The 25,075-nt window shown below is 40.2% G+C and overlaps 1 protein-coding gene across 5 annotated transcripts in view; it reads right to left on the bottom strand.

Annotated features, from left to right (window-relative positions):
- LOC118398412 (collagen alpha-1(XXI) chain-like) overlaps positions 1-25,075 on the bottom strand; it is a 64,948-nt gene that overhangs the window by 2,318 nt on the left and 37,555 nt on the right. For 3 of the 5 annotated variants that reach the window (XM_035793725.2, XM_052474197.1, XM_052474208.1), the window contains 19 exons: positions 21,941-21,994; positions 21,793-21,846; positions 21,549-21,602; positions 21,026-21,079; positions 20,177-20,230; positions 20,036-20,089; positions 17,874-17,927; positions 11,838-11,882; positions 11,151-11,204; positions 10,904-10,957; positions 9,309-9,362; positions 9,032-9,103; positions 8,124-8,159; positions 5,772-5,816; positions 2,368-2,400; positions 2,109-2,255; positions 1,894-1,948; positions 1,614-1,808; positions 1,429-1,506 (listed from right to left, as the gene is read on the bottom strand). In XM_035793725.2, coding sequence (XP_035649618.1) covers positions 1,429-1,506; positions 1,614-1,808; positions 1,894-1,948; positions 2,109-2,255; positions 2,368-2,400; positions 5,772-5,816; positions 8,124-8,159; positions 9,032-9,103; positions 9,309-9,362; positions 10,904-10,957; positions 11,151-11,204; positions 11,838-11,882; positions 17,874-17,927; positions 20,036-20,089; positions 20,177-20,230; positions 21,026-21,079; positions 21,549-21,602; positions 21,793-21,846; positions 21,941-21,994 — 1,246 coding nt within the window. Of the gene's footprint in view, positions 1-1,428; positions 1,507-1,613; positions 1,809-1,893; positions 1,949-2,108; positions 2,256-2,367; positions 2,401-5,771; positions 5,817-8,123; positions 8,160-9,031; positions 9,104-9,308; positions 9,363-10,903; positions 10,958-11,150; positions 11,205-11,837; positions 11,883-17,873; positions 17,928-20,035; positions 20,090-20,176; positions 20,231-21,025; positions 21,080-21,548; positions 21,603-21,792; positions 21,847-21,940; positions 21,995-25,075 lie in introns of those variants that run through there. The other 2 variants (XM_052474186.1, XR_008074777.1) reach the window with 2 other exon arrangements.

Here is a 25,075-nt window from a genome sequence, read left to right on the forward strand (position 1 = left end):
TTAAACCCAGAAATATAACATTTATAGAAGTATTCAGAACCTTTATTTAGTACTTTGTTGAAACACAGCAATTACTTTGGCAGCGATTACAGCCTGGAGTCTTTTTGGGTATGATGCAACAAGCTTGGCACACCTGTATTTGGGGAGTTTCTCCCACTCTAGGGAGTGTCGTGGCACAGCTTTTTTCAGGTCTCTCCAGAGATGTTAGATCGGGTTCATGTCTGGGCTCTGGCTGGGCCACTCAAGGACATTCAGAGACTTGTCCTGAAGTCACTCCTGCCTTGTCTGTCTTGGCTGTGTGACTAGGGTCGGTGTCCTGTTGGAAGGTAAACCTTCACCCCAGTCTGAGGTCCTGAGCACTCTGGAGCAGGTTTTCATCAAGGATCTCTCTGTACTTTACTCTGTTCATCTTTCCCTCGATCCTGACTAGTCTCCCAGTCCCTACCGCTGAAAAACATCCCCACAGCATGATGCTGCCAACAACATGCTTCACCGTAGGGAGGGTGCCAGATTTCCTTCAGATGTGATGCTTGGCATTCAGGCCAAAGAGTTCAATCTTGGTTTCATCAGAACAGAGAATCTTGTTTCTCATGGTCTGAGAGTCCTTTAGGTGCCTTTTGGAAACTCCAAGCGGGCTGTCATGTGCCTTTTACTGAGGAGAGGCTTCAGTCCGGCCTCTCTACCATAATGCTCTGACTGGGTTGTGCAGCAGAGATGGTTGTCTTTCTGGGAGGTTCTCCCATCTCCACAGAGGAACTCTAGAGCTCTGTCAGTGACCATCAGATACTTGGTCACCTCCCTGACCAAGGCCATTCTCATCCGATTGCTCAGTTTGGCCGGGCGGCCAGCTCTAGGAAGAGTCTTGGTGATTCCACACTTTTTCCATTTAAGAATGATGGAGGCCACTGTGTTCTTGCAAACCTTCAATGGTGCAGCAATGTTTGTAGTACCCTTCCCCAGATCTGTGCCTCAAAACAATCCTGTCTCTGTGCTCTACGGACAATTCCTTCGACCTCATGGCTTGGTTTTTGCTCTGACATGCACTGTCAACTGTGGGAACTTATATAGACAGGTGTGTGCCTTTCCAAATCATGTCCAATCAATTGAATTTACCACAGGTGGACTCCAACAAAGTTGTAGAAACATCTCAAGGATGATCAATGGAAACAGGCTGCACCTGAGCTCAATTTTGATTTTAATAGCAAAGGGTCTGAATACTTGTGTAAATAAGGCATTTCTGTTTTTATGGGGTATTGTGTGTAGACTGATGATATTTTTATTTAATACATTTTAGAATAAGACTGTAACTAACAAAATGTGGAAAAAGTCGAGCGGTCTGAATACTTTCCGAATGCACATTATATAAAATTCGATGTGCGGTAGGTAGCATACCATATGGAGTAAATATATTTCATATTTATATTTTACCTGGAGACCCTGGTGTTCCCGGATCTCCAATATCTGCTCTTCCTTGACTCCCCTTCTCCCCCTTTATTCCTGGATCTCCTGGAAGCACAAATAGCATGCAATGTGTTCCAGTACAAAGCCAATGTTTACTTACGTTCTACTTGACTGTTTACCCGTACATACTGCACAGATTAATTGAGTCCTACCTTTCAAGCCACACATCCCAGGACGCCCAGGTCGACCTGGATGGCCCGGCTGTCCAATGGAACCAGGGTTCCCAGTAAAGCCCCTTGATCCCTGGGGCCCAACAGGGCCTGGTACTCCGGGAGTCCCGTCCCTGCTTTGGCAGTGGTCACAGTGACTTTGCTGCTGGTTACTGAGGAGTAGCGAAGGCATCTCCACTGGGATAAAAACACAATGGAGGGGGGCTGAGATATAGGTGCAGTATAGAGAATACAGCAATTATCAAACATGATCAATACTCACATCTAAGTACCTCTCTGCATATTTGCTGAATGATTTGCTTGGACATCTCCCTTCCCTGTGGAGATGTGACATGATTGATGGCATCATGCAAAAATGTCTCAATCAATTCATACAAACGGCACAGACATTGTTGGATCAATTATGATGATTGTTGATAAATGAGCAGTTGAATGTGAGACCATGCATGGTGGTGAGTGTACTGGTGGGTTACATACAGGTTTACCCTCTAGTCCAGGTGGCCCAGGAGGCCCAACGTCACCACTCTGTCCTCGAGGCCCAGACGGGCCTGTCTGCCCTGATATTCCTGGCTGGCCTTGGTGACCTCCCAGTCCCCTCTGACCGGGGTCTCCTGTTGTCCCTTTCTAGCATGCACAAGAGCATAGTATAAGTACACACAATGCCATACTCTAGATGAGGACGAATGCTTGGCTATTCAGGGCTACAGCAACTTACAGAAGTCAATGACAGACTTACCCCCCCTTTTTGTCCCGATGAGCCATTAGAGCCCTATTAATCAAAGTAATGATGGCTGATTAGTAATGTTGCTTAATTACAATTCAATTCACAACTCAATTTGAGAGTTGTTCCCATACTACCACATTTCCAATCCAATTCCACTACATGAGTGTATTGCAACATAGTCAGTGCTAGTCTACAATATGAAATTAATACATTGTGACGAGGAAAATATTCTTAGTTATGAATTATATACACTACTGGTCAAAAGTTATAGAACACCTACTCATTCAAGGGTTTTCTTTATTTGTACTATTTTCTAAATTGTAGAATAATAGTGAAGACATGAAAACTATGAAATAACACATATAACACAAAATATATTTTATATTTGAGATTCTTCAAATAGCCACCCTTCGCCTTGATGAAAGCTTTGCACACTCTTGGCATTCTCTAAACCAGATTCACCTGGAATTCTTTTACAAGTCTTGAAGGAGTTCCCACATATGCTGAGCACTTGCTGGCTGCTTTTCTTTTACTCTGTGGTCCAACTCTTCCCAAACCGTCTCGATTTGGTTGAGGTTGGGGGATTGTGGAGGCCAGGTCATCTGACTCAGCACTCCATCACTCTCCTTCTTGGTAACACAGCCTGGAAGTGTGTTTTGGGTCATTGTCCTGTTGAAAACAAATGATAGTGGGACTAAGTGCAAACCAGATGGGATAGCGTATCGCTGCAGAATTATGTAGTAGCCATGCTGGTTAAGTGTGCCTTGAATTCTAAGTAAATCACAGACAGTGTCACCAGCAAAGCACCCCCACACCATAACACCTCCTCCTCCATGCTTTACAGTGGGAAATACACATGTGGAGATCATCCATTCACTCACACCGTGTCTCACAAAGACACAGCGGTTAGAACCAAAAATCTCCAATTTGGACTCCAGACAAAAGGACAAATTTCCACCGGTCTAATGTCCACTGCTCCTGTTTCTTGGCCCAAGCAAGTCTCTTCTTATTATTGGTGTCCTTTAGTAGTGGTTTCTTTGCAGCAATTCGAACATGAAGGCCTGATTCACACAGTCTCCTCTGAACAGTTGATGTTGAGATGTGTTTGTTACTTCAACTCTGAAGCATTTATTTGGGCAGCAATTTCTGAGGCTGGTAACTCTAATGAACTTATCCTCTGCAGCAGAGGTAACTCTAGGTCTTCCATTCCTGTAGCGGTCTTCATGAGAGCTAGTTTCATCATAGCAACTGATGGTTTTTGCGACTGCCCTTGAAGAAACTTTCAAACTTCTTGAAATGTTCCGTGTTGACTGACCTTCATGTCTTAAAGTAATGATAGACTATCATTTCTCTTTGCTTATTTGAGATGTTCTTTCCAAAATATGGACAATCTTCTGTATACCCCCTACCTTGTCACAACACAATTGATTGGTTCAAACGCATTAACGAAAAGGAATTCCACAAATTAACTTTTAAGAACAAGCACCTGTTAATTGAAATGCAATCCAGGTGACTACCTCATGAAGCTGGTTGAGAGAATGCCAAGAGTGTGCAAAGCTGTCATCAAGGCAAAGGTTGGCTATCTGAAGAATCTCAAATATAAAATATAATTTGATTTGATTAACACTTTTTTTGCTTACTACATGATTCCATGTGTGTTATTTCATAGTTTTGATGTCTTCACTAATATTCTACAATGTAGAAAGGAGTAGAAAATAAAGAAAAACCCTTGAATGAGTTCTAATACCTTTGACCTTTAGTGTAGGCAATGGAGACTCCCTAATGTGGTTAGAACAGTTTCACAAATCATAGCATTTGCAAGCATTAAGTACTGTGTAACTGGGCTTCCGAGGCAACTGGCCAATCAACTGTCCAAATGGATAAAATACTTTTATATTAAAGCCATAATTCAATCATTGATATATGGTGCAATTTGAAAGTATTCAGACCCCTTGACTTTTTCCACATTTTGTTATGTATACTAAAATGGACAAAATTATTTTTTTCCTCATCAAACTACACAAAATACCCCATAATGACAAAGCAAAATTGGGTTTTTAGAATTTACGTAAGTATTCAGACCCTTTGTTATGTGACTCCAAATTGAGCTCAGGTGCAACCTGTTTCCATTGATCATCCTTGAGATGTTTCTACAATTTGGAGTCCACCTGTGGTAAATTCAATTGATTGGACATGATTTGGAAACCACACACCTATTTATATAAGGTCCTACAGTTGACAGTGCATGTCAGAGCAAAAACCAAACCATGAGGTTGAAGGAACTGTTCGTAGAGCTCCAAGACAGGATTGTGTCGAGGCACAGAAGGGTACCCCAAAAATTCCTGCAGCATTGAAGGTTGCCAAGAACACAGCGGCCTACATCGTTCTTAAATGGAAGAAATACCACCAAGGCTCTTCCTAGAGCTGGCCGCCCAGCCAAACTGAACAATCGGGCAGAGTTCCAGAGTTCCTCTGAGGAGATGGGAGAATCTTCCAGAAGGACAACCATCTCTGCAGCACTCCACCAATCAGGTATTTATGGTAGTGTGGCCAGACTGAAGCCACTCCTCAGTAAATGGTACATGACAACCCGCTTGGAGTTGGAGACTCTCAGACCATGGGAAACAAGACTCTCTGGTCTGATGAAACCATCATTGAACTCTTTAGCCTGAATGACAAGCGTCACATCTGGAGGAAACCTGGCACCATCCCTACGGTGAAGCATGATGGTGGCAGCATCATGCTGTGGGGATGTTTTTCAGCGGCAGGGACTGGGAGACTAGTTAGGATCGAGGGAAAGATGAACAGAGCAAAGTACAGAGAGCTGAAAACATGCTCCAGAGCACTCAGGACCACAGACTGGGGCGAAAGTTTACCTTCCAACAGGTCAACGACCCTAAGCACACAGCAAAGACAATGCAGGAGTGGCTTCGGGACATGTCTGAATGTCCTTGAGTGACCCAGCCAGAGCCCAGACTTGAACCCGATCGAACATCTCTGGACAGACCTGAAAATAGCTGTTCAGCGACTCTCCCCTTCCAACATGACTAAGCTTGAGAGGATCTGCAGAGAAGAATGGGAGAAATTCCCCAAATACAGGTGTGCCAAGCTTGTAGCATCATACCCAAGAAGACTTGAGGCTAACTGCTGCCAAAGGTGCTTCAATAAAGTACTGAGTAAAGGGTCTGAAAACTAAGGTAAATGTGATATTTCAGTTTTTGTTTTTTTATACATTTGCAAGCATTTCGAAAAACCTGCCTTTGCTTTGTCATTATGGGGTATTAAGTATAGAATGATGAGGGGGGAAAACAATTTAATCCATTTTAGAATAAGTCTGTAAAGTAACAAAATGTGGAAAAAGCCAAGGGGTCTGAATACTTTTCAAATGCACTATAATCATAGGAAGTGCAACTTACATGATTACCTGGAATCCCCATATCTCCCTTTTCACCTTCTAATCCCTGTAGAGAAAATTCAACTAGCAATTATGGTGTTTGTTTTTAGTCGTACAATGTTTTTGTCATTTTTGCTTGTGATTAAATGTAAGGTCTTCAGTAATCAAGTCATTGTCCTTCAGAACAGTTTAAACATTTCCATTCATGATTTTAGAATGCGATTTTAAGGAAAGGTTGTTGCTACAGTTGAAGTCAGAAGTTTACATACACTTAGGTTGGAGTCATTAAAACTCGTTTTTCAACCACTCCACAGAATTCTTGTTAACAAACTATAGTTCTGGCAAGTCGGTTAGGACATCTACTTTGTGCATGACAAGTAATTTTCCCAACAATTGTTAACAGACAGATAGATTATTTCACTTATAATTCACTGTATCACGATTTAAACAGCTTGGAAAATTCCAGAAAATGATGTCAAGCTTCTGATAGGATAATTGACATAATTTGAGTCAATTGGAGGTGTACCTGTGGATGTATTTCAAGGCCTACCTTCAAACTCAGTGCCTCTTTGCTTGACATAATGGGAAAATCTAAAGAAATTAGCCAAGCCCTCAGAAAACGTTTTGTAGACCTCCCCAAGTCTGGTTAATCCTTGGGAGCAATTTCCAAACACCTGTACAAACAATAGTACGCAAGTATAAACACGATGGGACCACGCAGTCGTCATACCGCTCAGGAAGGAGACGCGTTCTGTCTCCTAGAGATGAAAGTACTTTTGTGCGAAAAGTGCAAATAAATCCCAGAACAACAGCAAAGGACCTTGTGAAGATGCTGGAGGAAACAGGTACAAAAGTATCTATATCCACAGTAAAACGAGTCCTATATCGACATAACCTGAAAGGCCGCTCAGCAAGGAAAAAGCCACTGCTCTAAAACCGCCATAGAAAAGACAGACTACGGTTTGCAACTGCACATGCGGATAAAGATCGTACTTTTTGGAGAAATGTCCTCTGGTCTTATGAAACAAAAATAGAACTGTTTGGCCATAATGACCATCGTTATGTTTGGAGGTAAATGGGGGAGGCTAGCAAGCCAAAGAACACCAACCCAACCGTGAAGCACGGGGGTGGCAGCATCATGTTGTGGGGGTGCTTTGCTGCAGGAGTGCCTGGTGCACATTACAAAATAGATGGCATCATGAGGTGGGAAAATTATGTGGATATTTTGAAGCAAGACATTAGTCAATCTCAAGACATCAGTCAGGAAGTTAAAGCTTGGTCGCTAATGGATCTTCCAAATGGACAATGACCCCAAGCATACTTCCAAAGTTGTGGCAAAATGGCTTAAGGATAACAAAGTTAAGGTATTGGAGTGGCCATCACAAAGCCCTGACCTCAATCCTATGGACAATTTGTGGGCAGAACTGAAAAAGCGTGTGCGAGCAAGGAGGCCTACAAACCTGACTCAGTTACACCAGCTCTGTCAGGAGGAATGGGCCAAAACTCACCCAACTTATTGTGGGAAGCTTGTGGAAGGCTACCCAAAACGTTTGACCCAAGTTAAACAATTTAAAGGCAATGTTACCAAATAATAATTGAGTGTATGTAAACTTCTGACCCACTGGGAATGTGATGAAAGAAATAAAAGCTGAAATAAACAATTCTCTATACTCTTATTCTGACATTTCACATTCTTAAAATAAAGTGGTGATCCTAATTGACCTAAGACAGGGAATTTTTACAAGGATTAAATGTCAGGAATTGTGAAAAGCTGAGTTTAAATGTATTTGGCTACGGTGTATGTAAACATCCGACTTCAACTGTATGTCCATGACAGTCAGTTTAATGGATATTTTACATTCAGAGACTCAGTCCAAGTGACTTCTTAACCGCAGTCCTGTGGTGACATTGTCAATTGACTCGGTATGCTTCCTAGTTTTTCCCACAAATATCATAGCTGTCCCTGTTTTCCATGACGTTAAATTAATTAAGAGGTTGTTCAACATGATTCCACTCCGGCTAAATGAAAGCAACCACATTTGGAAGGAGGTAGTGAACCGAGCATCCGATTAGTCTTTTGTAAATGGAAAATGTAGCAACCTCTATTTATGTTTTCCCAAGCAATCTCTGGTCCATAAGTAAATTTACATTTTCAATATGTTCTACAGTTACAGTATGTTCACTTTCATTCTTTGCTGTATACCATTATTTGTTCTCTTGGTCTGAGCAACATGGCAAAATGCAATCAAACTGAATACTTGAAATGTCTGGAACATGAGGACAGACGCTCCATCCAAAGCCTCAGGTGTTGCTAATGGGTTTGAAATATCATCAGGTGTTACATAAGAAAACCCTAATTAAATGTTATGAATACCTCCCCTCCTCGTTCACCTGGATCTCCCCTTTTTCCCTGGTGAGATAGAAACGACACCGCAATCGCATGTTATTCTTATGGGCAGTGGGAGAATATAGAGTTACGATTACAAATTGTTCAACTTCAATACCCACATACTGCACCACATCCATGACACATGCTATGGATATGACAGATGACAGTATGTTCAACATTATACAAGCCTCTTGTAGTGTTTCACTTGTTTTTTCAGATATTTTGTAGTAAGATTGCAACTTGTCCTGAAGTGGTAGAAATGAAATGAAAGACAAACTAAAAAGTACTGTTTATGATATTTCTGAAATGGTTAACTATTGTCTCAAAATGTCTGAAACAGTTCCTGTAAACAATACTGTTATAGATCAATTATGTATTTTACTGCATTCGATTAACCCTCACCTGTAAATTGCAGTCCTTGGGGTAATTTATTTATTTCATCCCATGAAAGACTTGCTTGTTTGCTGTAGTATAAATTAATATTCTGTATTGAAGTTAATGGAGGTGAATCTGGAAACACAGCTCACCATAAAGTAGGTTTCTGGCTCCTAATTCTTAATCAAAATGCAACGTCAGTATTTTTCCTCTCTCATTAAATAAACAAAATGTGATTGGGATGGCAACACTGAAAACATTTGCAGAAAACATTCCTAATGCTCAATTCCAGCTCAATCGTTACACTGCGTCTCAGAAGAAGAAAACATTTATATCAATTTCAAAAGGATGTGAGATCCTCTTTGAACTGAACATTTTGTTAAAATGACTATAATTGCTCATTTCAATAATATCAGTAATTGCTAAATAAGCCTACACACAGGTAAATCCGTATCAAACTTTCAAGACACAGTATTTTCCCAGCAGTTAAGAGTGATTTTGTAGGAGCCTGTAAATACCTTAGGTCCTGTCAAGCCTGGCATTCCTGGGTGTCCTGGCTGACCTGCTATTCCAGGGTCACCTGACATGCCCTGGAATAACATTCCTTCAATCAAGCATCATACTGTACATAGTAAGAACATATGGTAAGAACATGGTAAGGACACTTCGTCCTTTAGACGTTCTGTAGCTTACATCGTACTGTAAACAGTTCTAAATTATGTCATGTATCACCTTTACTGTCTATTTACATTCACAATAGGCATAATCAACAGATATGAAATGTTAAATGTTGACCTCTGGTCCTGAAACCCCTGGTTGACCTGGTAGTCCACTTTCACCTTTGTTGCCCTTTATTTGAAAAAATGTAATTAATTAAAGGTGGAATTCTATAGTAAGACATAGCACACAATCCACAGTAGATACTGATATGGAAATACAATTCTGCTTTTAAATAATAAAATACTGCTGTGGGAAAAAAGAAAAGCTCATAATCAGCATTAGAGTTTTAGGCGACAATTGATTTTTCTAAACAAATGTGTTCCAATAACTGCTGTCTGAAACGAATCCATGAATATGAAAACACTGCTCATGTCCATAAACTACTATTTCACCCCTGTGCCATTAACTAATACACATTGGCTCTCGTTAATGCGAGATCAGCTAATAAAAAGTGACTGGGAGACAGAGAGTCGGAGACCAGAGAAACAGACCGCTTTTGATTTCCATCCCAAAATTCCACTGACGAAGGCAATAGTAGCACTGTAGGCTTGGACCACCACTTCATTTGGCATCACTAGTATAGCCATGGCACCGCTCTAAACAACATACTCGCTAGAAGTTATATCCATGTAGAAAATGCTAACCCAAGCTAGGGTTGCAAAATTCCAGGAACTTTCAATAAATTCCTTCGTTTTCTAGAAATCCTGGTTGGAATATTTCAAACCTAACCCAAGCAAAACTATATGCATCAACAATAACACTGAGGAACTAATTTCACACACCAATAGACAAGGGACTGATATTCACAGTGCAACTATAAAATCCGCCTTGTAAGGACAGATGAGGTAATGCAGCCGGCAGCATTTGGGATTTTATAACACTGCTCAGCAGTATTTGGGATTTCATACCACTGCTCAGCAGTATTTGGGATTTCATACCACTGCTCAGCAGTATTTGGGATTTCATACCACTGCTCAGCAGTATTTGGGATTTCATACCACTGCTCAGCAGTATTTGGGATTTCATACCACTGCTCAGCAGTATTTGGGATTTCATACCACTGCTCAGCAGTATTTGGGATTTCATACCACTGCTCAGCAGTATTTGGGATTTCATACCACTTCTCAGCAGTATTTGGGATTTCATACCACTGCTCCGCAGTATTTGGGATTTCATACCACTGCTCAGCAGTATTTGGGATTTGATACCACTGCTCCGCAGTATTTGGGATTTCATACCACTGCTCAGCAGTATTTGGGATTTCATACTAATACTCAATATCATTCAGGGTTTTACAGTTGCTCTGTGTGGTCATCACTGCCTCTAGTGGTGGTGTTGCATGTCTGGGGAGTACATTCCCTGACACAGTACCAGTAAGGTAGGGTCACAACACTCAAATTGCTCCACACATACTGTACCTTCATTGGTTCACAACGTTTCAATGCTAATGGTGTAATAAAGGTATGTGTTTGAGCAATTGAGTGTGCAGATCTTTACTATTGCTATTTACTATTGAGATTTTCTCAGCCTAGAACCCCATGAAAGTACATTTGACTATTTCTGCAAATAGTATTCACATGGACATTGGGCAAAATACAATTGACATCATCCCTGAAAGGGTTTGTTCACAGCACGTTAAATTTCTTGAACAGAAGAAAAATGACTGTTACCGTAGGTCCAGGTCGCCCTGATGATCCAGGTTCACCAGGAAAGCCATTATCACCCTCAAGAAGAAAAACAATAAAACAACATCAATTTAAATATCCCCCGTATCTCTAGACATTTGTTGTCAGTGAGTAAGTGTGAAAATGACTTAGCACTATGTCAATACATATTTAAGACACATATACTACTGTAAGTGTGATCCTGAATACATTTGGACAACGTTAAACTATCTATTGACTGCAGCCAACTTACAGATGTTCCAGTTGAACCTTTGGCACCTTTCAGTCCTGACCAACCAGCTTCACCCTGTAATTATAATGATAGAATTCATAACATATGCAGTAACCTTTTTATATTGTAATTTTGTGCAAAGGTTTGCCAATTCTGAAAAAGAGTACATTCTTCATTGATTACATGTGTTTTCTTTCTATATGTCACATGACAGCTTCATTAAACATTATTTATGCATTTCAATATCAAAACTCAAACCATAGTTTATAAAAGTCTGATGTTATGGGAAAAAAATATTGAGTCCCCATACTTTTAAAAATGTTCTTCTTTGTGCACTTGGCTGAAGTATTTTCACATTTCAGTAATCCAAAAATAATTTGTGCATTTTCCAAAAGCCATTAAAAACACTTAATTATCTTCCTATTTATTTTAGTCTATACTTTATAACGGTGCATGTAAACTGTGGTTGAACACAGCATAATGTTCATTCATAGTTTTAGACATAGAACAAGGGAATGTACAATAAAGAAGCACAATAACATAGCCTTTCTTGCAAGCACAATATGTTTGCTAATGTATAAACTTGCTGGAAAGAAGATTGTGACTTTGAATCTATGTTTTTATTTAAAACACCATAATATCAATTTAATGGACAGTATGGGCATGTCCTGATATGAGCAGACCTTTATGATAATAACAGGAGCTCACCTTAGTTCCACTCTGGCCTACGTTTCCAGGCACGCCAGGCAAACCCTGGAAACAAAGACAGAGCAAATTAGGGTTAAGTGCCTTGCTGATTTTTCACCTTGGAAATTTGAACCAGCAACCTTTCGGTTACGGGCTCTAACCACTAGGCTACCTGCCGCCCTTACTCTATATGACAGCACACAATGTCACATTTTACTTACCATGATATTAGCCTATACATTACAATTGTATTCAATGCATTTGTATTCAATACATTATATAGATGAAAGGCAGACAGTTAAGAGTTTCCTCCCCCTCTAATGTAGCTAACATACATGGTTCACAGATGTATGGTTTTGTTTTCTTTCTTCTGAGAGTCTGGATTAATCACATATAAAATGTCTTTCCCCTGAGCTTCGCTTGCTTTATTAGCCAGCCGGTTTAATGGCTTCCACAGGATGTTGTTAAAACAAATGCAAATACAGCCCTAATGCAGAGAACAGTGGTACTATATACTGTATCATTGGGTATCACAATGAATGGACAGGAAGATAGCGTCTTAAAACCTCATTGTATTTATAATGCATCAGAGAGATTATTATACCAATCTATATAATATACAGTATGTGTGTGTTAACCCTTTGTTTATCTTTTCATAGAATGCTGATTGATTTTATATGAATTTTTTATTTCACCTTTATTTAACCAGGAAGGCTAGTTGAGAACAAGTTCTCATTTACAACTGCGACCTGGCCAAGATAAAGCATAGCAGTATGAACAGACAGCAACACAGAGTTACACATGGAGTAAAGAATAAACAAGTCAATAACACAGTACAAAAAATAAAAAATAGAAAATAAAAAAAACATCTATATACATTGTGTGCAAAAGGCATGAGGAGGTAGGTGAATAATTACAATTTAGCAGATTAACACTGGAGTGATAAATGATCAGATGGTCATGTGCAGGTAGAGATACTGGTGTGCAAAAGAGCAGAAAAGTAAATAAATATAAACAGTATGAGGATGAGGTAGGTAAATTGTGTGGGCTATTTACCCATGGACTATGTACAGCTGCAGCGATCGGTTAGCTGCTCAGATAGCAGATGTTTAAAGTTGGTGAGGGAGATAAAAGTCTCCAACTTCAGCGATTTTAGCAATTCGTTCCAGTCACAGGCAGCAGAGAACTGGAAGGAAAGGCGGCCAAATTAGGCTGGAGTGCGTGCTACGGGTGGGTGTTGCCATCGTGACCAGTGAACTGAGATAAGGCGGAGCTTTACCTAGCATGGACTTGTAGATGACCTGAGCCAGTGGGTCTGGCGACAAATATGTATCGAGGGCCAGCCGATTAGAGCATACAGGTCGCTGGTTGACTCCTAAACAAGCTGGTTGACTCCTAAACAAGATAAACCTAATAGTACAAATAGGTTTGTTGTCCAAGAAATACACTACGTTGAGAGGAATCATAAAGTTTGTATATAAAAAATACATGTTTATGTGCACCTATAAGAGTTCTCTGCTCACAATAGTTTTCACTTGGATATAATCAGTCATTTGAACATGGAAAATTAAACTTGGACACTTTCAGAGTCATTAGGACATAAAGTCTCATACCTCAAAGCTAATAAAAAAATCCACTGTATATACAGTAGATGGTTTTAAATTAATAGTGACAGTCCCAAAAAGACTTTAGCCAAGTTACTACTAATTGATATCAATAATAGGTGTTTCAAATACTTGAGGATAAGTTTCTTGAAGTGGAATGGATGCATTCCAGTTCCATGCAAGCTTACCCACTTTATCTGACCACTCAGTGTAACAAATCTGGAGTTTATAATAAGAAGCATGTGTGTAGTGAACAAATATGCCATGTTTATGGAAATACTAAACAAGGCCTACTACATTTAGTGATACCCAATATCCCTGATAATTCACTGTGGTCTAACCCTGGTGCAAGATGAGGCCAAAGACAAAATATTGTGTACAGGCCAAGGTCAGTTGATACGTCATCTTTAAGTAGTCCCAGAGACGACTAGGTCTCCTTTTTCAAGTATGATCGACGTATGTTCATAGCTGCATGTATATTATCTGTTGAAAACATGTCCTCCTTTTCAAAGATTTTAAACAGACATCTTTCACACTTCAAACAAAGAATAACTTCAAAGGCTACACGAATATGGGTGACGTAACACGTTCTTACGTAGTTGGTGTATTGGCGGAAAATGAAGAATAACCAACAATGTCACATCCCAAGCAGGGATTGAGAAGCATTTTACATTTATTAAAATTGAGTGACGCTCTAGAATTTCCCAGAAATCTATTACATTTGAGTAATTTAGCAGATGCTCTTATCCAGAGCAACTTACAGTATTGAGTACATACATTTTCATACTGATCCCCCCCCCCATAACCCTGGCGTTGCAAGCACAATGCCCCACCAACTGAGCTACATGACACTACATACCTGTCTGTTCCCCTTTAAGTGATTATGTCATTCATCCCTGATCTTCCTTGCCAATAGTATGTACCTCTCCATCAGTCTCAACACTTGTTGCCAATTTCTAAATAACTACCATCTTTAACAAATCATGCTTTCCTAGATGTTTCTCTGTGTGAAGGTGCCAGGACCGGGCTTTGGAAAATGTTTTCTGTTTTTTTACCACATCCTCTTCAGACTTTATGCTCCTCTGTTCTTCCTAAAAATGCTTCCCTTTCTTGCCTTTGATGTTCATGTGGTAGACTAACTACTATATAAAAACAATGTTACTTGTCCATATCACGACATGCAACACTGTACCACAACCTTCTTATTCCTAAGATGTTTTTCATGTAGCTAGCATGCCAAAGTGATCCAAATTCACACATTTCACTACCTCAGTGGTAATCCCCCGAAGACCCCTAAGACTTTCTTTATCAAACACACAACCATAAAAACATTATGTTAGCCAAATTCTGCATATTCCGTTATACCTCAGAGCATAATCTGATCTTCCGGTCTTGCACTCTAAAAGCCACCCCACTGGGCACACAGTAGTTGAATCAACATTGTTTCCACGTCATTTCAATGAAATGACGTTGAACCAACGTGGAAAAGATGCTGAATTGACGTCTGTTCCCAGTGGGATAGATCTATGTTTGGCAGTTGAGCGTGGCAATATTTGTTGTTCATGGACTAATGGGAAAAGTGCCTAAAGTTTGTGAATGTACAGTTGAGTCAATAAACAATTTAGAATTGTTGAGCATATCCAACAAAACTACCTTGAAATGGCTCTTTAGTAATTTTTCATGATAAACGGTGGCAGATGTTTGGCAAATGACAGAGACTATATCTTGAGGGGATTGTAAAAGAACATGGAAACATGTTGCAAAATAACCCCTCAAGAATCCTCAGACGCTGCAAACATATTAAAAGCTGTTCCCTAGACCATGCTATTGATCAAATCACGGGAAATTACATCACATTAAAGATCAGAACAATTAGCCACATCAGTTAAGACACAATAAAAATCCATTGATGTGTCATAAGACAGGGAAGGTATGTGTAAAACAGCAAAGATGTTCTTGGAATAGGCTAAGTAGTACATCATGGTCAACTATGGTATGTGACACGTATTCTTGGATCACTGATGGAATATGGGGAAGATAAGTGTTATTCTATGAACAGGATGTGACTGTGACACTTAAATGACTCATTGAAGGTGATAAGGACATATTGGCACAAAGCATTCCATATAGTATTTTCTTCCAATGGAATTATATTTATTTGCCGATCTATGAAAGTGTCCAAGAACAGCCTTTGTTCCCTTCTCTTTACTTTGTTACATTGTGTTCTACTGATTTGAAATTTGACTGCAAAGAACTCTAGCTAGGACAGTGGATCTGGGCCGATTCCGGCTGAGAGTCGGGGCACTCGGCTGAGAGTCAGACTCGGCCCGACGTCATGTGGCCCGAATCTGGGCCACCTTCAGCAGTATTACTTATGTCTAGAATGCGGGATTGAGCTCGGGCTGATTCCGGAGTGAGTTATCTGGTCCAAATGTATTACCTGGGGCTCGGCCGATTCCGGTGTCAGTTATCTGGCCCAAATGTATTACTTGGGGCTCGGGTCGATTGTAGCTACTCTCTGGCAGATGATTACACGGGCTGCTTTATATAATTAACATTTCAATATTAATGTATTTTTCCATATTTTCTCATTGTTTCTGTGATCCAAAAATGTAATTAACATTTCAATTAAATTATTGAAGATTCTTTTCTGTTTAAGTAGTATTTTGATACTTTGTACAAGGCAATTGATCAGAATTCAAAACTTTGTGGATGGGGCCTCCCGAGTGGCACAGCCACTTGTGGATGCTGGTTCGATTCCCGTCTGTGTCGCAGCCGGCCACGACCGGGAGACCCATGAGGCGGCGCACAATTGGCCCAGTGTCGGGTTAGGGCAGGGTTTGGCCGGCCGGGAGGTCCTTGTCCCATCGCGCTGTGGCTACTCCTGTGGCGATCCGGGAGCATGCACGCTAACACGGTCGACAGATGTATAGTGTTTCCTCCGACACATTGGTGCGGCTGGCTTCCAGGTAAAGCGTGCATTGTGTCAAGAAGCAGTGCGGCTTGGCAGGGTTGTGTTTCGGGGGACGCACGGCTCTTGACCTTCGCCTCCCGAGATCGTACCGGAGTTGTACGGTAGTTGTAGCGATGGGACAAGACTGCAACTGCCAAATGTCTTTCATTTTGGATACATTTATTTACATTGGGCCGTTTCTGGGGGGATTCTGGTAAGATGCCGACAAAGTGGGCTGAAATCCAATAGACAGAAACGGCCCGATGTACTTGGACCGATTCTGTGCAGTGATTCATTTTGATTCTGGGCCGAGTCTGACACCCGATTCCGGTCCAATTCAATCAGTTCCGAGCCCCCGGAAGAGGGCCACTTCTGGGACGATTCCTCAATGCTAGCTGAAAAATCAACATCCTTTCAATTCCAAACACTAAATATGCCCCGAAGGACCTTTAACACCGCATGAGCTACAGTATTCTGCTTGGTCAGCAAAATGCTGAAGTGCAGGTTTTGCTATACTGCACCCATCTGTTGGCTTTGGATAGGGCCTGTAAGTAATTTTGGAGGGCCAATAGGAGGTGTTCATCCATCTAATCTAAAAACCCTCCAATGGCTCAATGTGGCATCTTTCAGATACAACACTCATGATCTTCGCTGGTTATTGAAAATGTCATGTCTCAAGAGTAGGGGTGTTAACCCTGGTGTCCTGGCTACAATTCCTTTGGTCACCCAATACAGTATGTCCATAGCCACTTAATCTTCCACACCATTTAACTGGATCACTCAACCCATTCCTCCTCCCATGCCATTAATGCCAATGTCATCAACACATCTGGGAAAATAATAATTCAATAAATACATTGAAAATAAATAGAAAATAATATACAATCACTTCTAAAGACACTAGCTTGAGGGGATTGCAGGCAGCTACAACTATTGTGCGGTTTAGTCCATAAAGAAGCTCATTGGATGTTCTGGCAAACCAAATGGCTTACAGCCCTGTGGAGCAACTGACTCATTCTCAAACATTTTAGTTCCATCACTCAGCTTGTGTGGCCAAATCGGCAAAACTGCCCATTAATGGGGATGCCCTTGCGTAAAACTTTATTTTTCAGATAAAAAAAATGTCTGTCCCCAAATGACTAACATTTTTCCAATTAGCTGTGTTCCCAGCAGCACATAAAGTTATGTATTTCCATAATAGAGTTAATATCCTGGGATGAACTACAGGGGAACCACTCCAAATGTACTAGCTGTCAGAAAAACTCATGTTCCATGGTGTCTGCTTTTGATTCAAATAGCCCCAGATGACCAAGACTGTTTTGGATATCTCCTGCTAAAGTCAAGGAACTTGTTTTATTTGAGGGGGTGGGGGGGCAATTCTGGATTTTTTCCTATTATAGAAACCCAAGCACAGAAGAAAATACACCATTTAGAGTGCATTGGAATGTAAAGTCTAAATAAGCAATGGATAAAGAAAGTATATAAGTGTTCATGACTTACAAGATGGCCCTCCCTTCCGTCTAGACCAGGTATGCCAGCTGCTCCAACTTCTCCCTATTGATTAAAATAATGCATCGAAATATCATAAACACAGACATCATGCCTAATATTTCAGTGTACCCATTACAGGTACAGCTCAAAAGAGATAGCAGCACTCAATCATGTATTTAGTCATTGGATATTGTCTCAACTATCTTTGATACATAACGTTAGCAATAGATGAGGTATCAGTGTGTTTCTACAGGATTAGCTCTCCATTTATCCATGATGTCAAGCCATGATTTGCAACAAACTGCCAATCTAAAGACATTAGGAACATACAATGAATAACTACTGTTTTAAAAGGTGCTATATGTGAGAAAAAATATAAGAATATAAATCCAGAATTTATAACGCAGACACAACATCCTAAATGATGATGAACTGCTGTTAAGATAATGAAAACCATGTGTCAGAGAAACCTGGAAACATCAATGTGCTAACCCATTTATAGATCACAATGGTGCTAACCCATTTACAGATCACAATGGTGCTAACCCATTTATAGATCACAATGGTGCTAACCCATTTACAGATCACAATGGTGCTAACCCATTTACAGATCACAATGGTGCTAACCCATTTATAGATCACAATGGTGCTAACCCATTTACAGATCACAATGGTGCTAACCCATTTATAGATCACAATGGTGCTAACCCATTTACAGATCACAATGGTGATAACCCATTTACAGATCACAATGGTGCTAACCCATTTATAGATCACAATGGTGCTAACCCATTTACAGATCACAATGGTGCTGACCCATTTACAGATCACAATGGTGCTAACCCATTTACAGATCACAATGGTGCTAACCCATTTACAGATCACAATGGTGCTAACCCATTTATAGATCACAATGGTGCTAACCCATTTACAGATCACAATGGTGCTAACCCATTTATAGATCACAATGGTGCTACCCCATTTATAGATCACAATGGTGCTAACCCATTTACAGATCACAATGGTGCTAACCCATTTACAGATCACAATGGTGCTAACCCATTTATAGATCACAATGGTGCTAACCCATTTACAGATCACAATGGTGCTGACCCATTTACAGATTACAATGGTGCTAACCCATTTACAGATCACAATGGTGCTAACCCATTTACAGATCACAATGGTGCTAACCCATTTATAGATCACAATGGTGCTAACCCATTTACAGATCACAATGGTGCTAACCCATTTACAGATCACAATGGTGCTAACCCATTTATAGATCACAATGGTGCTAACCCATTTACAGATCACAATGGTGCTAACCCATTTACAGATCACAATGGTGCTAAACCATTTACAGATCACAATGGTGCTAACCCATTTATAGATCACAATGGTGCTAACCCATTTACAGATCACAATGGTGCTAACCCATTTATAGATCACAATGGTGCTAACCCATTTATAGATCACAATGGTGCTAACCCATTTACAGATCACAATGGTGCTAACCCATTTCTAAATCACAATGGTGCTCACCCATTTATAAATCACAATGGTGCTAACCCATTTATAGATCACAATGGTGCTAACCCATTTATAAATCACAATGGTGCTAACCCATTTATAAATCACAATGGTGCTAACCCATTTATAGATCACAATGGTGCTAACCCATTTATAAATCACAATGGTGCTAACCCATTTATAGATCACAATGGTGCTAACCCATTTATAAATCACAATGGTGCTAAACCATTTATACATCACAATGGTGCTAACAGCAATAATAGATTTCCACTGTTGGGGAACTCCCAGACAATAACAGCAAATCCTTTGGGGGTCCAGTTCAGATCGACTATGCCAAGTCAACCTGATGGTCCATGTTTTCATACGTCAATCCCATCCCTCTGTAAGTTAACCTTTCTTTGATTAAATAAGACATCTCAGGCTTATCCCCACCCCCCCAAAAAACAAAAAATATAAAAACAACCTTGCACTTGACTTTTTCTACTTTTTTAAAAAATTGAGTAAAAATGTACTTAATTGGTTGTCTCACCTAGCTATCTTAGGATGAATGTACTAACTATAAGTCTCTCTGGATAATAGCATTTGCTAAATTACTCAAAAGTAAATGTAAAATGATCAGTGACATAAAAACAAACCTTTTGACCGATTTGTCCTGGAAGTCCATTCTTTCCATCTCTTCCAGATAAACCCTGAGTTGAAGAATGGGAGAAAGAGAGATATTTTCAAACTTAAAGGCACATCAGCTCCTGGTTTGACACCAGAGTACCTATACGTACCGGTTCTCCCGGATGTCCTGCTGGCCCAGGGTGTCCCCTGCCTCCCTTTTCTCCCTGAAATCAGCAAATCATCAAGATTACCAATATTGAAAGGACCAATAAGGCTGTATACATTTGTCAATATATTTGTCAACCTGAAAGCCCAAGTAAGTTGCCTTTTAACTACTACCTAACCTATACTTTAAGCACAGAACATTGCACCTGTACATTGCACCTGTACATAGCCCATTTGTAAATAGCCCATCCAACTACCTCATCCCCATACTGTTATTTTTTTTTGTTGCTCCTTTACACCCTGGTATCTCTACTTGCACATTCAACTGATGCACATCTATCACTCCAGTGTTTAATCAAGGAATACCTAGGATAGGGTAAGTAAGGGTAAGTAATCCTTCTCACCCCCCTTCTCCCCCAACAAGATTTAGATGCAAGTGGCTGTTCCACTGGTTGTCATAAGGTGTATGCACCAATTTGTAAGTCGCTCTGGATAAGAGCGTCTGCTAAATGACTTAAATGTAAATGTGAATGTAATTGGTAAATTGTCATTATTTCACCACTATGGCCTATTTATTGCCTTACCTCCATTATCTTACCTCATTTGCACTCATTGTATATATACTTTTTTATTGTGTTATTGACTGTATGTTTGTTTATTTCATGTGTAAATCTGTTGTTGTTTGTGTTGCACTGCTTTGCTTTTTCTTGGCCAGGTCACAGTTGTAAATGAGAACTTGTTCTCAACAGACCTACCTGGTTAAATAAAGGTGAAATAAAAAAATAAATATACTGTTAATTTAGCCACTATTGTATATAACCATGTGATAAATGCCAGTGTTGTGATATTCTTACCACTTGGCCATCTTTGCCGGAAAGTCCTGGTCCCCCTGAAAGACCTAAAGAGCCCTGGGAAAGAAATGAAATATACTGAAAGTTTGATAACAAGTTATTAACATGCAACGCTCCTCACCTACCTTTCTCTGATCACATTTGATCAAGTGCCTATGGAAACTGAGGCAGTGAAAGTATTTGAAACTTTACCTATAACACCTGGATTAGCAAAATTACAAGTGACAATATGCTGATAATAAAACAGACACTGCCTCATAAAAAGAGCTGGTCTCTTGGATTCAAATGGAATTTTTATGTCCAATTTTTTACATTTTTTTATGTCCAACAATGAAAATGCAAAAAACAAATATATATATATACATACTGTATATATTTATATATATTTTGCTCAGAAAACATGGGGCGTCAAATAAAACCACCCATGTGCCAAATTTGGCCCTCGGGCCGCCGGTTGGGAAACCCTGTTCTACAGAGAATGATACATTTGATAACCTCATTCAGTGAAGCCACTTTTATGGCGTACCTTTTCACCTGCTTGGCCCGATGGCCCAGGTAATCCCGGAACCCCTCTTTCACCCTGAAAAGACAAGAGATTTATACTTAAAATGTGTGTTTGATAAAATGGATTGTAGATTATTAGAAGTAGCTTTTGATCCGTACTCTGGAATCCAATCATTGGTGATATTGCTTAAAAGTGGGTCTTCAGTGTCATAAAATAGATCATGCCAATAAAACATAATACTAATGCCCTTTTTTGACCTTCCTACCGAATCACCAGGCCGTCCTTGTTCTCCCTTGTTACCATCAACCCCGCGTCGCCCCTGAAATAGTGAACAGAAAGAGCAGCTCCATTGATTTACCATCAAAAACCCTAGTCTGATAAAAATATGATTTGTTTTAGAGTGCAGCTGATACCTCTGTCCCAGTTGGACCCTGTGGCCCAGGAAATCCTCGGTTGCCAGAGATGCCCTTTATTTAAAAAAGCGGAGAGATGGGAAGTCATGAGATATTCACCCTTTATTAATGTTGCTCATAGATGAAACACATTTATCAGCTGTATGTTAAATTAAATTGCAACTTTTTAAAACATTCATACATACATCTTTCATAAGCTCTTTTTAAGGCTTATATACATAGATGCTTCAGAAGTCATTCATAAGGAAATGCTATATGAAGGGAAACAAAGGGGTTTTGATACATTTGAGAAAGCATCAGATATAAGGACCTTTTATATCACTCTTCATGTAGTATTTTCTTTATTTCACCTTTTTTTAACCAGGTAAGCCAGTTGAGAATAAGTTCTCATTTACAACTGCGACCTGGCCAAGAAAAAGCAAAGCAGTGCGACAAAAACAACAGCACAGAGTTACACATGTCTAAACGTATGACTGGTACTGTATATGTGATAGGGTTGTATAGACATTATGGACAGTGAATATGTTGAATATCTGAAGAATATGTGGATAGAATAGTATATATACAGCAATAGTTCAATTGGATACTCCTTGACTAGAATACAGTATATACTGTACATACTGTATGAAGTGGGTAAAACAGTATGTAAACATTATTAAAGTGATCAGAGTTCCATTATTAAAGTGACCAGTGTTCCATGTCTATAGACATAGGGGAGAAGCCTCTAAGGTGTAGGGTTGAATAACCGGGTGATAGCCGGCTAGTGATGGCTATTTAACAATCTGATGGCCTTGAGATAGAAACTGTTTTCAGTCTCTTGGTCCCAGCTTTGACGCACCTCCAACGCCCTCGCCTTCTGGATGATAGCGGGGTGAAAATGGATGAAGTCCTTTTTGATCTTTTTTGGCCTTCTTGTGACAGCTGGTGCTGTAGATGTCCTGGAGGGCAGGCAGTGTGCCCCAGGTGATTCATTGGGGTGACCGCACCAACCTCTGGAGAGCCCTGCGGTTACGGACTGTGCAGTTGCCGTACCAGACGGTAATACAGCCCGAAAGGATGCTCACAATCGTACAACTGTAAAAGTTTGTGACGGTTTTAGGAGCCAAGCCGAATTTCTTCAACCTCCTGAGGTTGAAGAGGAGCTGTTGCTCCTTCTTCACCACACTGTCTGTGTGGGTGGACGATTTCAGATTGTCAGTTATCTCAGATTTGCTTTGTTAAAGTCCCCAGCTACAAATTCGGCCTCGGGATATGTGGCATACAGTTTACACAAAGTCCAGTGCAGTTCCTTAAGAGCCGTTGTGGCATTTGCTTGTGAGGTATTCTAGGTCAAATGAACAAAAGGACTGTTCCTGTACGTTACCACAAGCACACCATGAGTAGTTAATAATGAAACATACACCTCTGCTTTGATTCTGCCCGGAGAGTTCTTTATTCCTGTCTGCGCAATGTACTGAGAACCCAGCTGGCTGTATGGACGGGCACAGTATATCCGGAGAGGGTCTTGATTCCATGAAACAGAGTATGTTACAGTCCCTGATGTCTCTCTGGAAGGAGATCCTCACCCTGAGCTCGTCTACTTTACTGTCCAGGGACTGAACATTAGCGAGTAATATACCCGGGAGCGGTGGAGGAAGGTGCACGCCTCCTGAGTCAGACTAAAAGTAAACTCTGAATACCTCTTCTCTGCCGGCGGCGTCTTGGAGCAACCTCTGTGATAAGTTCAGTAGAGTTGGGTGGTACGAACAAAGGATCAAATTCAGGAAAGTTGAATTTCTGGTCAAAATGCTGGTGAGTTACCGCCACCCTGATATCCAGAAGTTATTTCTGGCTGTATGTAATAACGCAAAGAACTGTCTGGGCTTACAATTCTGCATGGATCTTTACCCTTAGTGTCATGGGAAACTAGGCTACTGTACAGGGTACAGTGCCAATTCTGTAATGTATTTTACACTTTCACACCCATACTTGATTACCCTGCAAGTGGGCACCATTTGTTTATTTAATGTACAGTAACTGTGCCGACAAATTCATTGAGGAATATGTTAGGGTTGTCCGAATAAGATAATTATTCTCTACATAATTGCTCAATTCTATTTAATGACTCAAAACACTAAACGATGTTTACTGAACTCAAAGATTCTTAGTTGCTAAGGAAGTTAACATATGCAATAAAACAGCCCCCGTGTTTTGGAATAACCTCAAACGTAACATCTGGCCTAACTTCAGTGGTAGGATGACATGTACGGGTTTCATTGTTACATAGTGTAGAATTTGAAATAAACGGATATCTTTCCTCTGATTACAAGTGATGACTTCACAAAACACTTGTGAAAGACACTCTCTCATCACTTTATTGCACTTTTGGAGGAAGATTTGCTTCAACAATGCACTGCCAGTATTCAAAGGCCACATTATGTTCACAAAGAACATATTGTACTGTCACGCCCTGGTCGTAGTATTTTGTGTTTTTCTTCATGTATTTGGTCAGACCAGGGTGTGACATGGGTTTTTGTATGTGGTGTGTAGATAGTGGGATTGTAGCTTAGTGGGGTGTTCTAGGTTAGTCTATGGCTGTCTGAAGTGGTTCTCAATCAGAGGCAGGTGTTTATCGTTGTCTCTGATTGGGAACCATATTTAGGCAGCCATATTCTTTGGTTGTATTGTGGGTGATTGTCCTGAGTGTCTTGATGTCCTTGTTTGATGTTAGTTGACACAAGTATAGGCTGTTTTCGTTTCGTTTATTGTTTTGTAGTGTTCGTGTTTAGTCGTGTTTAAATAAACATGGATCACAATCGACACGCTGCAGTTTGGTCCGACTCTCCTTCACCATATGAAAACCGTGACATGTACTGTAAACTGGTCTACACTTCTCATGACCTCTGTCATCAGTAGAGATCAGTATTTAGTGCAAGTTGAACACCCCACACAGACCAATTTACAGTATATCAAAGCCTGTAATGGAAAAAGCAATGAAAATATATGACTTCAAAATGTCATCCGAACAGCGAGTTGATACATAGTTCATTGACAGAAAACAATGAACAAATTGAAGTCATGAAAATGACTGAAACAATAGGTCTTTTATCCATGATATAGTTTAGGCAGAAAAGAACACAACTTGACCTTGAATAA

This window comes from Oncorhynchus keta, chromosome 2 (genome assembly GCF_023373465.1).
Source record: "Oncorhynchus keta strain PuntledgeMale-10-30-2019 chromosome 2, Oket_V2, whole genome shotgun sequence".
Lineage (NCBI taxonomy): Eukaryota > Metazoa > Chordata > Actinopteri > Salmoniformes > Salmonidae > Oncorhynchus > Oncorhynchus keta.